Source organism: Kogia breviceps, chromosome 1 (assembly GCF_026419965.1).
Source record: "Kogia breviceps isolate mKogBre1 chromosome 1, mKogBre1 haplotype 1, whole genome shotgun sequence".
Lineage (NCBI taxonomy): Eukaryota > Metazoa > Chordata > Mammalia > Artiodactyla > Physeteridae > Kogia > Kogia breviceps.
Window position 1 is genome coordinate 106,458,138 of NC_081310.1, and position 15,251 is coordinate 106,473,388.

The 15,251-nt window shown below is 39.5% G+C and overlaps 2 protein-coding genes across 8 annotated transcripts in view; one reads left to right on the forward strand and one right to left on the reverse strand.

The window, feature by feature from the left end:
* Positions 1 to 178, reverse strand: part of DBT (dihydrolipoamide branched chain transacylase E2) — a 48,347-nt gene extending 48,169 nt beyond the window's left edge. For 3 of the 4 annotated variants that reach the window (XR_010841816.1, XM_067040486.1, XM_067040489.1), the window contains exon 1: positions 102 to 172. Coding sequence is in view for 3 of the 4 variants with exons in the window: in XM_067040486.1 (XP_066896587.1) it covers positions 102 to 152 (51 nt within the window). In the remaining variant the exon portion in view is untranslated. Of the gene's footprint in view, positions 1 to 101 lie in introns of all 4 variants that reach the window. The other variant, XM_059077583.2, reaches the window with a different exon arrangement.
* A 137-nt stretch (positions 179 to 315) lies between these two features.
* RTCA (RNA 3'-terminal phosphate cyclase) overlaps positions 316 to 15,251 on the forward strand; it is a 28,923-nt gene continuing 13,987 nt past the window's right edge. The window contains exons 1-8 of one of the 4 annotated variants that reach the window (XM_067040665.1): positions 316 to 555; positions 837 to 928; positions 1,048 to 1,159; positions 6,508 to 6,868; positions 6,967 to 7,067; positions 8,676 to 8,819; positions 11,469 to 11,592; positions 14,935 to 14,993. In XM_067040665.1, coding sequence (XP_066896766.1) covers positions 6,824 to 6,868; positions 6,967 to 7,067; positions 8,676 to 8,819; positions 11,469 to 11,592; positions 14,935 to 14,993 — 473 coding nt within the window. In that variant the 5' untranslated portion in view covers positions 316 to 555; positions 837 to 928; positions 1,048 to 1,159; positions 6,508 to 6,823. Of the gene's footprint in view, positions 556 to 836; positions 929 to 1,047; positions 1,160 to 6,289; positions 6,869 to 6,966; positions 7,068 to 8,660; positions 8,820 to 11,468; positions 11,593 to 14,934; positions 14,994 to 15,251 lie in introns of those variants that run through there. The other 3 variants (XM_067040661.1, XM_059077727.2, XM_059077738.2) reach the window with 3 other exon arrangements.

Consider the following 15,251-nt stretch of genomic DNA (forward strand, 5'->3'; position numbering starts at 1 on the left):
CCCTGTACGCGAAGCACACGGAGGACAAAGTAACACACCTCTCCCGGGTGACTCCGAACAAATCACTCCTTCCCGACCTCAGATCTGCCCAACCTGCTTACCAGACGCCCAGCAGTCCGGCTCCAGGTCCTCAACACACGCGCTGCAGCCATCTTACTCCGGAAATGACCATGGCTCTGAAGTTGGAGGAGTTGCCTGCGCGGGGGAACCTATTGGGAGCCGGGAAACGAGCCTTCCCCTGAGGCCTGAGCGGCCAATGGAGAGCGAAGGAACGAGCCTCCCACCCAACAGCCAATCAGGGAGCGGGGCGGGGCTGAGATAACCCTGGGGGTGGGGTGGGGAAGCCCTGCGGAGCGGGAGGAGAGACAAGTGGGGAGGAGGATTGCCCAAATTTTTAGTTTCAGGGACAGAGTTTGGTAAGGCACAGCTGTGTTAAGTGTATGTGCGCCAACGATCATCTTTTCAGTGCCAGTAATGGGAGAGATGGAGTATGTTAAGGAAACAAAGGAAGGACACTCACCTGGAGAAATTTACGTTGAAGTAAGATCTGAGGGGGTAAGTAGGAGAAAGCAAAAACAAAAACAAAAACCTTCCTTCAGCTTGTATTGTAACCGCTTGATTACAGAAAATGGGACATTTCTATACTTTGTAGCAAGGATCTGTACCGCTAGTTGAGTCAAGTCTATACTGGAATACTTCCCAATGACGGGCATTTCTTACTCGCATTGTGTTCTCGGTTACCGAAACTGGCTTTTCGATTTTTTTTTTCATGGAATATAAACAAGGTTACCATAATGTCTAAGATAAATGTCATCAACATTATCTTTCCTTTTTAGGGTATCTGTCAGATGTAGCTGCCCAGCATATGCAAGATATGTCAGACATACTACCTTTATTTATTTGCCTCTTGGAGAAATGTCAAATTGAGGTCAGTGGAACTGGTAAAACAAAGATCAGAGCTTTAATGGTCAATCCTCCTCACAGCAACTAAGAAACTAATTTCTGGAAATGTCCAGGATGATATTTGTCTGTTCTTCCTCTTATAAGGGAATGAAAATCTGTACAGATGTCTAAAGAATTACAGAGAACAAAACCGGAACAAAGACAAAATCATAAATTCTCAACACTGAAGATTAGTGGCCGTAAAACAAAATCTCAGGTACTTCACAAATTCACTGCCTGATATTACTCAAACTCACACTTTAAATTTTGCCTTATTTGCCTCTCAGTGTATTTCACACACACACACACACACACACACACACACACACAAAAAAAAAAAAAAAACTGTAAGCAATAAATTTAAATCATTACCTTTATAAGAAAAACTGGGATAGTCAAAGAACTTTGATTTTTTTTTTAACTTTCCCACTAACAAAACATTTTATAGGCACCAATAATATATTTCATAATACTACATACATGTGTTTGTATAAAAAGATTAAGTAGCTGTGCCTTTGAATTGAGTTATTTTTCTTCCCAGAGACCCTATACTACCTTCTTCCTCTTAACTTTCCCTTTGACTCTACCTTCTAAGGAAATGTCTAGTTTACTTCTTTTCTTTTATACTCTTTACCTCAACATGATTACTGCTTCCAAATTCAGTATGGTATGTTTCCTTATCCTTCCTTCCAACATCAAGAGGTATGCCACATATTCACTAGTTAATCCTTTCACTTGAGCTCAAAAGAACCAAATAACCCATTTCTTCTCTTTCTAAAAATTTAATTGAGGGAATTCCCTGGTGGTCTAGTGGTTAGGATTCCGAGCTTCCACTGCAGGGGGCCTGGGTTTAATCCCTGGTGGGGGAACTAAGATCCCACAAGCTGCGCTGGTGCGGCCAAAAAATAATAATAATAATAATAATTGAATGATTGATTGTTACCTGGCAATTCTACTCTTAAGTATCTACCCAAGAGAAATAAAAACATATGTCCACATAAAGACTAGTACAAGAATGTTCTTAACAGCCTTATTTATATTAGCCAAAAACTAGAAACAGCCCAAATGTCTTCCATATGTAAATGAATAAACAAACTGTGGTGTATTCATATAATGGAATATTATTCATCACTAACAATGACTGAAGTAATGATACATGCTTTAACATGAATGAACCTCAAGAATATTATGCTAAGTAAAAGGAGCCAGATCCAGAAGGTCACATATTGCCTGATTCCATTTATATGGAATGTCCAGAGAAGGCAAATCTATAGAGACAGAAAGCAGATTAGTGGTTGCCTGGCACTGGGGGTGAGAATGGGGAATGACTGCAAGGGGGCAAGAGAAAGATTTTTGTGAACAATTCGGAGATTTTTAGCATATGTACAAAGTTGTAAAACCATTACCACCATCTAATTCCAGAACACTTTCATCACCTCCCAAAAGAAACCCCATGCCCATTAGCAATCAATTCCCATTCTGGAACTCCTTCCCACCCCTGAGTCCCTGATACTATTAGTCTATTTTCTGACTCTATAAATTTACCTGTTCTGGACATTTCATATAAATGGAATCATACTATATGTGGCTTTTATGACTAGCTAATGTTCTCAAGGTTCATCTATTTTACACATGTATCAGTGCTTTATTCCTTTTTATGGCCAAATAATATTTCATTTTTAAGATATAAATATTTTCATTGATCCACTCATCAGTCGATAGATATTGGGGTTGTTTCCACTTTGGGGCTATTGTGAATGCTGCTATGAACATTAATGTACAAGTTTTTGCATAGACATGTGTTTTATTTTTCTTGGGTGTATACCTAGGAGTTGAATTGCTGGGTTGCACGATAACCCTATGCTTAATTCTTTGAGGAACTGCCAGACTGTTTTCAAAGGTGGCTGCACCATTTCACATTCTCACTAGCAGTGTATGAAGGTCCTGGTTCCTTCACATCCTCATCAACTCTTGTTATTGTCTGTCTTTTTCATTATAACCATGCAAGTGGATATAAAGTGATATTGAAATGGAGCAGGACCCTATGGTCCTTGTCCCCCACCCCCCATATCCTCAGCCTGCCTTTCATCTGTGGAAAAACTTTAGCCAAAGAATAAGTTTAATCAGAGAAGTGAGAAAATGCAGAAACAAAGGAAAACAGTCAAAGGAGACCAAATAATAATAGTTTAATCATTAAGCATAGTCAAGGACCTTTAGTTCCTCCTTAAGGGCTATAGATAATATTCTGGGCCATATCCTGTGAGCTGTTTTGCAGCTACTGAAGCCTCCACCAGGTGGAGGAGGATGACTACATGATGACCAAACTGAAGCCGTGACATAAGCTTCCACAGTTCTGAGAACTGGCCTCAAATAAATGGGAACAAACCCTGGAACTAAAGATTAATCAGTAATCTTGAAACAACCAAGATGATGCTGATCAGACCACCACATTACTTATTTCAAGATGACTGTCAGAATTCACTGTGCTGTTCTGTTCCCTCCCTCTGCCTATAGGGCCCTGAAACTCCCCTTTAAAAGGCCCTGTCCCCTGAGCAACAATCAGGAGTTTGTTCTTTTGCAGGAGTCCACCCCCGGTTGCTGGCCTCCGAAATAAAGCAACCTTTCCTTTCCTACCAACACTAGCCTCTCAAGAATTGGGAGAATTGTCTTTGAATTGTCTTTCAAGTGGCGTTCAGTAACAATATTTCATTGTGATTTTGATTTGGGTTTCCCTAATGACAAATGATGCTGAACATCTTTTCATGTGCTCATTGGCCATTTGTATATCTTCTTTGGAGAAATGTCTATTCAAATCCTTTGCCCATTTAAAAATCGGGTTGTCTTTTTATTTTGGCATTGTAATAGTTCTTTATATATTCTAGATACTAGACTCATCAGATATATGTCTTACAAATATTTTCTCCCATTCTTTAGTTTGTCTTTTCACTTTCCTGATAGTAACCTTTGAAGCACAAAAGTTTTTAAATTAAATTGAAGTCCAATTTATTTTTAAAAAATTGTTTGTGCTTTGGGTGTCATAGCTCAGAAACCATCAACTAATCCAAGGTTATGAAGATTTACATCTATATCGTCTTCTAAAAGTTTTATAGTTTTAGCTCTTACATTTAGGGCTTTGACCCACTTTGAGTTAATTTTTTAAATATGGTGGGAGATATTTAAGTCTTTAAATCATCTTGAAATGGTTTTTGTGTATGGTGTGAAATACAAATCCAATTTCATTTTTTCTTACGGTTAACCTATTGTTTCCACACCATAAACTGAAGAGTTCTTTACCCACTGATCTGCCATCTCATCTGTCAAAGAAATAAGTTTAAGGGCTCTAAGTAATCTATTTATCACTGTACCAATCTCACATTATCTTAATTACTTTAGCTTCATAGAAATTCTGGGTTTTGAGAGGACAAGTACCCTTCACCTCATTCTTTTTAAGTTATTCTTGCACTTTTGTTCTTTCATATAAATTTTAGAATTGTCTTGTCAGGCTCCTTAAAAATGTCCCGTGGGGATTTGATAGGAATTTTATTGAAACTATATTTTCAATAATATATCTAAAGATTCTTTGAGGTTTTCTTTTTCTAACTTTTTATTTTATATTGGAGTACAGTTGATTAACAATGTTGTGTTATTTGCAGGTGTACAACAAAGTGATTCAGTTATACATACATGTATCTATTCTTTTTCAAATTCTTTTCCTAATTAGGTTGTTACAGAATAGTGAGCAGAGTTCTCTGTGCTATACAGTAGGTCCTTGTTGGTTATCTATTTTAAATATAGCTGTGTGTACATATCAATCCCAAACTCCTTAACTATCCCCTCCCCCACCATAAGTTCATTCTCTAAGTCTGTGAGTCTGTTCTGTAAATAAGTTAATTTGTATCATTTTTTAAAGATTCTGCATATAAGCAATATCATACGGTATTTCTCTTTCTCTGTCTGACTTACTTCACTCAGTATGATAATCTCTAGGTCCATCCATGTTGCTGCAAATGGCTTTATTTCTATGTAGGTAATCATATCACCTGTGAATAATGACTGTGTTGTTTTTGTCTGTCCAGTCTTGTGTCTTTCATCTCTTTATTGTAAAATCTGACTAGACTTCCATCATCTGTTGAAAAGAAGCCATAACTGTGGGCATTACTATCTTGTTTTGATTTTAAAAGGTGTCTTATGTTTTACCATTATTTACTGTTATTAAGAATGAACTTTGCTGTAGAGTTTTCCAGATGTCCTTAATCAGGTTAAGGGAGTTGACATTTATTCCTAGGTTCATTTGCTTTTGTTTTATCATAAATAGATCTTGATTTTTTTCAAATGCTTTTTCTTCATCTATTAATGGCATCTTAGGTTTTTGATATAACATCATAACATCTTTCTAATGTTAGAATGATATCCAATCCCAATTTGGTCATACTGTATAGTATTTCATAAACGTTGTTGGATTTATTTGTTAACATTTTGATTGATCCTGGTGCATATGAATTTATAAAATTTATAAATTTTTCTTCTCCATGTCATCTTTGTCTGCTTTTGGTATCAGAGATTGGGTAAAGTATATGCATTCCCAGGGCTTTCTCTGTTACAAAAGTGGTGGAATGTTGGGATTAGGAGACAATTGTGTTCACATCAGAGCACCATGGTTCATATCACAGTATGCTAGTTAACTGTGTGGCCTTGTAGCAAATTGTTTAACACATGCAGCTGTAAATCAGAGTAAAAACAGTAAGTACTTCAGCAGGTTGTGAATGCATGCAGTGGCTAAGTGCTCAATAAATGTTGACTTTTTTTTTATGATTTATCATATTCTAATTGCTGCTCCCTCTTAACTGTAAGATAAGTACAGTACATTATTATCATTAAGAAGAATGACATTATAATTTATCACTTCTCAGTCTCTACAATATACTTCCAATAACTTCGAGGCAGAAAATACCTTACTCTTCTTTGCTTACCTAGAGGCTTGCATATGATTTGGTACTCAGTTAATATAGGAACTGAACCACAAGCGGAATCAAGAAGCGGGTTGTTGCTCCTGTCCTCCTCTGAGGTGAATTACGTTAGTGGCACTGTTCATTGTAGTCATGAACTTGCACTCATTCTCGGACAAGGTGGCATAACTTTGGCTTTTTTGAGCATTATATCACTGATTCTGATTCTGTCCTTTAACACTCATCCCCAAATAAATGGTGTCTAGCAGAAGAAAAAGATAATACTCTACACACACACGAAGAACGAGAGGGTCATGGTATCATCAATGCACCAGGGACACACATTTCAAGGGACAGGATGCAGAGAAAGCAAACCCGACCAGAGAGAAGGTGGTCGGTGCATAGCAGGGACCTTTCCTACATCTTCAGCTCTAAGAGTCTCCAGTTCTGGGTATGGCGGGATCCCCGAGAAAACAGAGCTAAACACAGATGCTTGCACAAGCCTGCGAGACAACTGGAGGATCCGACTAGAGTTGAAAGGGAGGCTTTCGGCAACCTGCGCGTTTTGCTGTGTTCAGTGCGCAAGTCTTCCAGGGACACATTTCTTTCCACGCTCCAGGGAACCTCCCCGGCCACCACCCCACATGCTGGACAGCTTCCCATTTGCCGGAATTTTGTGGGCACCGCCTCTTTAAGCGCCGCGCGGCGCGCATGCGCCCTGGCTGTGGGCCGGGCTAAGCCGGCGTCTGCACGCAGAGCGGCTTGATTTGGGTCGGGCGTTGCCGGAGCCGGCGCGTCCTCCACCTCTACGTGGAACCCCGCGGCCCCGAGCGAGGACCGCGCCTCCGGAGCTGCAAGGCAGGAGCCTGCGCCTCTTCTTCCTCCCGCTCGGGCCGAGGCTGAGTCGCGGTTGGCCAGGCCCCAGGACGCCCCCCATGGCGGGCCCGCGGGTCGAGGTGGACGGCAGCATCATGGAAGGGGTGAGTGCCGAGCTCGAAGCCTGGCGCGTTGCGGCTGCCGTCCGGGCTGTGGCACTGAGCTTGCCCATCTGATGTTCTCTCTCTGCTCTCCGCACCAGGGCGGGCAGATCTTGAGGGTGTCTACGGCTCTGAGCTGTCTCCTGGGCCTCCCCTTGCGGGTGCAGAAGATCCGAGCAGGCCGCAGCACGCCGGGCCTTAGGTAAATTGGGAAGCCAGGCGGCGGGACTGGAGGGTGGAGAGCGGGCTGGGGGTTCGGGGCGGGGGACAGGCCATTGGGGGATGGGGGGCGGGTCTTGGGGCTGGGACTCTGGAGCCCGGCGGTGATGCTGGGAAGATCCGCCGGCCCCAGGGTTGAGGACTCTGCAGCCGGGCCGCAGGGGCCGCGGGACGGTGTTCCCGGGCTGGGTGGTTAGCCGTAGCTGGGCTTGTGCGCCCTTGACAGTTTCAAGGGGCAAGTTTAGAAAATAGGCCCATGTTTTTTCTATTTGGCTAGAGTTGTCTCGTTTCCTAATGAGTTATCTTTTAAACGGTTTCCCCGCCTCCTCGGACAGTCCAAGTACCCGGAGAGCTCGGAGCAGCGGGCAAGGTAGATCAGGGCAGAACAGCTTCTAGGGCCGGAGGAAACCCCACTTTTTAACCAATGCATTTTCTGCTGCGTCACGTTTTAGTCTCATAAGGACTCTGAGATGTGTCATTCCAGCTTTCATTCAGACCTCTAGGAAGCTGTGGATACGACCAGGATTATCAGTTGTAGGAGAGGGAAAAATGTTGACAGTTGATCTTGTTTCTTCTGTCTGGGAAGCTAGGCATGCCACTATTTTAAGTGTCAGGTATATGCACCTGTTAGAAGAGGACCCGGGGGAAGACAGACTGATTCCTTGTACTTGTATTTTGTATATATTTCATTCTAATGGATCAACTATCTCTTAGTCTTTTATCCACACTCCATGTTGAAATTATTAAAAGGCAATTACTGATATGTGTGAACAGTAATTCTCTGTCACAGCAGTAGTTTGCAGTAACCTATTTCACCAATAGGGAAATTAATTCATTAAGGCTGTGTGAGGTATTTTATTAGTTTGCTAGGGCTGCCATAACAAAATACCACAGATAGGTGGCCTAAACAACAGAAATTTATTTTCGCACAATTCTGGAGGCTGGAAGTCCAAGATCAAGGTGCTGGTAGGGTTGGTTTCCTCTGAGGACCATAAGGGAAGATTCTGTTTCAGGCCTCTCTCCTTGGCTTGGAGGTGACCACCCTCTTGCCCCCTCTTCCCATGCTTATCCCCCTGTGCATGCACACCCCTGGTATGTCCTAATATTCTCTTTTTGTAAGGACACCAGTGAGAGTGGGTTATGGCTCACTCTTGACTGCCTCTTTTAACTTAATCATCTCCCCAGAGGCCCTATTTCTAAATACAGTCACATTGTGAGGTACTTCAACATATGAATTTTAGAGGAACACAGTTCAGCCCATGCAGGTATCATAGATTATTCAGTGAAATGCAAGTGAGACTGGTGGCACTTAGATAGTTTTATTATTTTTCCTCTTCTGCATACTTCTAATTTGCAACAATATTATCAGCATATATGTTTATAGTTAAAATAACTGGTCTGGAAGGAACCCTTAAAATAATGCCTACCAGCAGGTAGTCTACGTGCATAAAAAGCCAAAAGGGAGCTCTGGCACTTACTATGGTTAGAGCTTGCTGTTTTCTTGCCATTGAAGTTTTGTAAATGTGTCATAAAAAGTGGGGATATAGGCAGTCTGAATGCACACGTTTTGATGCAGTATTATGACCTGAAGGCCTCAGCATTTATCTGGACTGGAAATGATTCGAGATTTCTGTGATGGGCAACTGGAGGGGGCAGAAATCGGCTCAACAGAAATAATGTTTACACCAGAGAAGATCAAAGGTGGAGTCCACACAGCAGATACCAAGACAGCAGGGTATGTGTCACTTACATTCCATTTAAGTGTGGGTTTTGGAATTAGACCTGGATGCACATGCAGGTACTACCACTTGCTGGACAAGTTGCTTAACCTCTTTGAAGCTTTAGTTTCCTCACTTTTAAAATGGAGGTAAAACACTTACCTTTTAGCGTTAGAGACTGTGTAAAGTTTCAGATACCTAATTGCTTCCTAATTGTAGCTGTTGCTATACCTATCTAAAATTTTCTCACGTGTAGTGTAGCGTATTTGTTTCTTTAGTTTTATTACTTAGAAAATGAATATCTGAAAACAGCTGTAGTTTCATGGTCTATAGTGATAGTAGTCTTTGTGGTGTAGCATATTTAGTTCTTGGCTTACAATAAATTATGAGCCATCTTCTACTTTTAGTCTAGGTATTTTTGTTATCTTTTAATAGATACTTATACAGTCCTATTTAGATATTTTTATATATGATCTTGGCTTTTTCTCCCCATTGAAAACTGGATATTTAACAATTAAATTGAGCCTTTATCCCTTTCCAAGAATCCCTCCTTTTTTTAATAAAACATGGAGAGCAATTTTTGTGTTTTCTGTGTTATTGGCTGATTGTTATTGTATGCAGCATCCTTTTACCAAAATCCTATCCATTTACTAGGAAATCTGATAAAGTAAGAAATAGTACTATAAATGCAATGCCAGTTTGTTTCAGGAATGACTGTTTCAAAAAATTATGATTTTTCTTTTTAGCTTAAAATGTTTAGTGATGATTGAGATTTGAGTTATGATGTGAATAGACTTCTGCTAAAAGGCGCTTGCTGCTAGGCCTTAGGTGAAGTTTGCCAAATGAGAACTTTCTTAAGGGGATTAAAGCATTTTGAGGTGTCTTTATAGTCAGCTTATTATTCTGGGCATTCTCTGGTACAAAAGGGCGGGAAATGTTATAGTTAATCAGCTATCTAAAAATTAACTAACACAGAATCATAGAATTTTGAAGCTACAGGAGAGAAGATAGAAACGATGTGTTCCAACCCTTTCTCCACTTTGTGAATGAGAGAATGAAGACCCTCTGGTGTTAAGTGATTAACCAGAGGTCATAGAGTCAGGGTCAGAGCTAGAATTAGAATCTAGGCTTTCTGGCTTCTAATTCACTAGAACGTATGGGCAGTGAGTTTAAGGTTGATAATCCAGCTCCATTCAGTAGACTCAGACAAGCTTGTTCCTAGTAAGAAAACACATATTATTTATTTGAATTCTAACATTTTCATCCCTAACTGTGATTAGAGTACCATGTGTTTTCTCATGTCTACCTTTGTCTTTGCAATTCCTTACTCTTCTAAAATTAAGGTTTTGTTTAGTCTTCTTAGAATCTGATTTTATTGAATGGAAGAGAGACACTTTAGCTGTGTTGGGTTTCTCATGGAATAAACAGAAGTTCAGTAGCTGTAAACCTATGGTTTATAGTAAACTGAACATTTCCAGGTTTTTTTCACTTGCTCCTAGGCTCAATTCCTGAGAACAGGGATTATATTGCATGCATTTTCTCTTACAGTGCCTAGCACATACAGTCAATAAATATTTACTGAATTAATGAAATGCATTATCAGTGATAGAGACTGTCTAATTAAGTACACATGCATCATTGCTGTAAGAAAGTTAAGTAAAGGCTGTCTTTTGGTATGTAGAGGCTATGTTGCACTCCTTTTCAAACTACAGTCTATGTATTAATATGATTGTTTTCCCTTGACTTTGGAGAAGTGAGATAACAGCTCATTTAGAAAGTCTGACCGTTTCATTTTATAAAATGCTACATATTCTATAATTATTTCTTGTGATTTCTCACATTATTTGACTATAAGGACCAAACAGAGGTGAGTTATGGTAAGGATGATCTCCTTAACAGTTTTTTCCATGTAAAATATTTGGCTATCAATCAGTCTTTGTAAAACATTACTCTATCATACCACAAATGCCACCATGGTAGGAACTGTATCTTTTTTTTTTTTTTTTTGCGGTACGTGGGCCTCTCACTGTTGTGGCCTCTCCCGTCGCGGAGCACAGGCTCCGGATGCTCAGGCTCAGCGGCCATGGCTCATGGGCCCAGCCGCTCTGCGGCATGTGGGATCTTCCCAGACCGAGGCACGAACCCGTGTCCCCTGCACCGGTAGGCGGACTCTCAACCACTGCGCCACCAGGGAAGCCCGGAACTGTATCTTAATATCTGGAACGATGCCTTGTGCATGGTGGAGACTCAGATACAATCATTAGAATATTTCTAGACCTTGATGGTTTTGAATGCATTTTCATAAACTGTTACTTTTAAGAATCCTTTTATAAAAACATTGTAAAGATGCTTTAATTAAAATTTTTTTAAATTTCTTTGTAAGATAAAGAAAAGTGTTAGAACTTACCTAAGATCACACAGCTAATGTATTTAGTATTGGATTCAAACCCAGATTTGCTTATCATTTAAGGCCAGTTCCTTCTACTGCGAAATACTAATCGGATGTTATCATTCAGTCACTGGAGTGTTCTTTAACTTTAAACTTGAGGGTGTGTACCTGCCTTCTCAGTTGTCTGTGCTTCAGCTAATGGTGATATGTAGTTATGTCTGTTTCTTGAGACTTTAAAAAAAAATATGCAGCTAAGCCTGTTCTGCCTTCTCCTTAGGAGTGTATGCCTCTTGATGCAGGTCTCAATGCCCTGTGCTCTCTTTGCTGCTTGTCCGTCAGAACTTCGTTTGAAAGGTGGAACTAATGCTGAAATGGCACCACAGATTGATTACACTGCCATGGTAAGGGCTTTGGTTGCTATTGATAAACCAAGATGATCTCACATAGTCTTCTGAATCTCCATTCTCTATTTAAATATATCCTGAGTGTTTTTGTGTACATAGCTGTTTAATTTCTTAAAGGTGTCTGGTTCTGTTGTGGGAGAGGATGATTATTTTAGATTGTGTGTTGTATCTTAGAACTGTGCTCATAGTGAATTCTTTAAAAAGCCTCAGTTATTATATACATATTACTTATAATGTATGTATATTATATTACTTATATAAGTCTGTTTTTCTGAATACAGGGATTATGATTTGGAAGAAAAACTCAAAGTAAGAATTAAATACTGTGTTTGACAGGATTGGTGAGGATGTGGAGAAACTGGAACGCTTGCACACTGTTGATGGGAATGCAAAACGGTGCAACAACTATGGAAAACAGTATGGAGGTTCCTCAAAAAAATTAAAAATACAACTACGATATAATCCAGCAATCCCACTTCTAGGTATTATCCTAAAGAGTTGAAATCAGAATCTCCGAGATATTAGCATTCCCATGTTCATTGCAACACTATTCATAATAGCCAAGATGTGGAAACAACCTAAATGTCCATTGATGGATGAAAGGATAAAGAAAATGTGGTATATACATACAATGGATTACTATTTAGCCTTAAAAAAAAAAAAAGACATCCTAGAATATGTGACAACACAGTTGAACTTAGAGGACATTGTGCTAAGTGAAATGAGCCAGTCACATAAAGACAGTACTGGCATGATTCCACTTATATAAGATATCTAAAGTAGTCAAATTCATGGAATAAAAGAATGGAATGCTGGTTAGGGGAAGGGGGAAATTGGGGAGTTAATAATCATCAGACATAAATTTTCAGTACAGTAAGATAAATGAGCTCTAGAGATCTGTTGTACACATTGTAACTATAGTCAACAATATTGTGTTGTACTCTTAAAATAAATCTCATGTTGGGCTTCCCTGGTGGCACAGTGGTTGAGAATCCACCTGCCAATGCATGGGGCACAGGTTTGTGCCCCGGTCTGGGAAGATTCCATATGCCGTGGAGCGGCTGGGCCCGTGAGCCGTGGCCGCTGAGCCTGTGCGTCCGGAGCTTGTGCTCCGCAATGGGAGAGGCCACAACAGTGAGAGGCCCGTGTACCACAAAACCAATCAATCAATCTCATGTTAAATATTCTTACCACAATAAAATAAAATTTTAAAAAATAATTAAATACAATGTTTTGACTATAAATTTTTAGAATGATAAAATTCAGTATTGGCATGCTTATACAACTAGTGGGAGAGAAAAGTGGCATCATCTCTTTTTCTCCAGGTTTATTGAGGTGTGGTTATATATACTAAAATTCACCCTTTGTAGTGTACAGTTCCGTGATTTCTGATGTATGATTGTGAACCAGCCACCACAATCAAGATAGAGAATTACTGTAGAAAATTCTGTTATCCCTCTTTGTAGTCAGTCCCACCCCTCCACCCCTGGGCAATCAGTGATTTGTTTTCTCTCATGGTTCTGCCTTTTTTTCAGAATGTCATATAAAAGAATAATACTGTATATAGCCTGTTGAGTCTGTTTTTATCACTTATAATACATCTGATTAGGGGGAGTAGGATGGGGGAGGGATGGATTGGTAGTTTGGGATTAGCAGATGCAAACTATTATATAATAGAATGAATAAACAACAAGGTCCTACTGTGATAGACTATAATGGAAAAGAATATGAAAAAGAATCCATATATATGTATAACTGAATCATTTTTTTAAATAAATAAATAAATTAATTTATTTATTTTATTCTTGCCTCCTTGGGTCTTTGTTGCTGCACGCAGGCTTTCTCTAGTTGTGGCGAGCAGGGGCTACTCTGTTGTGGTGTGCAGGCTTCTCATTATGGTGGCTTCTCTTGTAGCAGAGCATGGGCTCTAGGCCCACGGGCTTCAGTAGTTGTGGCACGTGGGCTCAGTAGTTGGGGCTCGTGGACTCTAGAGCACAGGCGCAGTAGTTGTGGTACACGGGCTTTGTTGCTCTGCGGCATGTGGGATCTTCCTGGACCGGGGTTCAAACCCGTGTCCCCTGCATTGGCAGGCAGATTCTTAACCACTGCGCCACCAGGGAAGTCCCATAACTGCATCATTTTTCTGTATCCTGGAAATTAACACAACATTGTAAATCAACTATACTGAAATAAAATAAATTTTAAAAAATACATCTGTGAGTCATCCATATTGCTCAAATCAGCAATAAAAGCTAAGTAGTGTTCTATTGTATGGATGTTTGTTTATCAGTACCAGTTTATCCATTCATCAGTTGAAGGGCATTTGGACTGTTTCCAGTTTTTGGCAAGTATGAGTAAAGCCACTATAAACACATACAGGTTTTTCTGTCTGAACATAAGTTTTTATTTGTCTTGGGTAAATACCTACAGAGGGGTTGCTCAGTTGTAATCGTAAGTTTATGTCTAACTTTATTGAGAAACTGCCAAATTGTTTTGGCATACAACGTGGCTGCATTGTTTTGCATTTTCACCAGCACTGTAGGAGAGTTTCAGCTCTTCTTCATCCTCCCCAGTTCTTGATAGTCTCAGGTTTCAGTTAAAATTTTTTTTGCCATTTTAATAGGTGGTACAGTCTTTTAAAATTCAGTTTGATAGTATGTATAATGAAAGTTAATCTTTCTTCACCTAGTAATACCACTTCAAGGAAATGACCCTAATTAAATATTGGGAAATGCAGCAAAAGATAATGTTAAAGGTATTGGAGCAGAGCATTCTATACTATAATTATTGTTATATACATAATTATGTAATAATGAAAACTTGGACAATGGTTAGGTAAATTATGCTAGAATGCCATGAAGTCATTCAAATATTTTTTTAGGAGGAGTTTTATGATGTTGGGAAAATGCTTTTGTTTATAATGTTAAATGGGGAAAAATGTATAAAATGTGTATGCAGTGAGATTTCAACTATATAAAAAAATTGAGAACACTGAATGGGATGCTATTCAACACCCCCTGATTTCTTACGGTACACTATATTGAGAAGGTTAGGAAATACTGGCCTCTGCAGTTAAAAACTGCTAGGATCAAGTTTCCTGAGTTCTGATTTTTTTTTTCCCATTACATAGACTTGCACAGATCTGATTAAGTAAATGTTAAACTTTTAGCTACATGTCAGTTATTTTATTTGAAAAATAGAACTAGCCTACACATTTTTATATCACTGTTTATGCATTGTGCCTCATTACTACTTCAGTGCAGAGCACTTTTGTTTACTAAATATGCTTGTTGACAGTGAATATTGGTGATTAACGTAACAATAAACTGATTTTTTCAGGTTTTCAAGCCAATTGTTGAAAAATTTGGTTTCACATTTAATTGTGACATAAAAATGAGGTAAGTTACTTATTTCTTAACCCTTTGACCCACTACTTGTGCTAAAAATAGTGGAAAAGTTAGATCTTGGAGAACTGTCATTCCATAACCCACTTAATACATATCTTACAGGAAATAATAGTACTTCGTGGCTTAAAAACAATAAGCAGCAGAGGCATGGGGACTTGAAAGGGGATTGCTACACTGAGGTACCTTCATATCTGGAATTATCCATGCTCACCACAGACAGAATGCTCACTGTGTGCAGACAACTGGAAT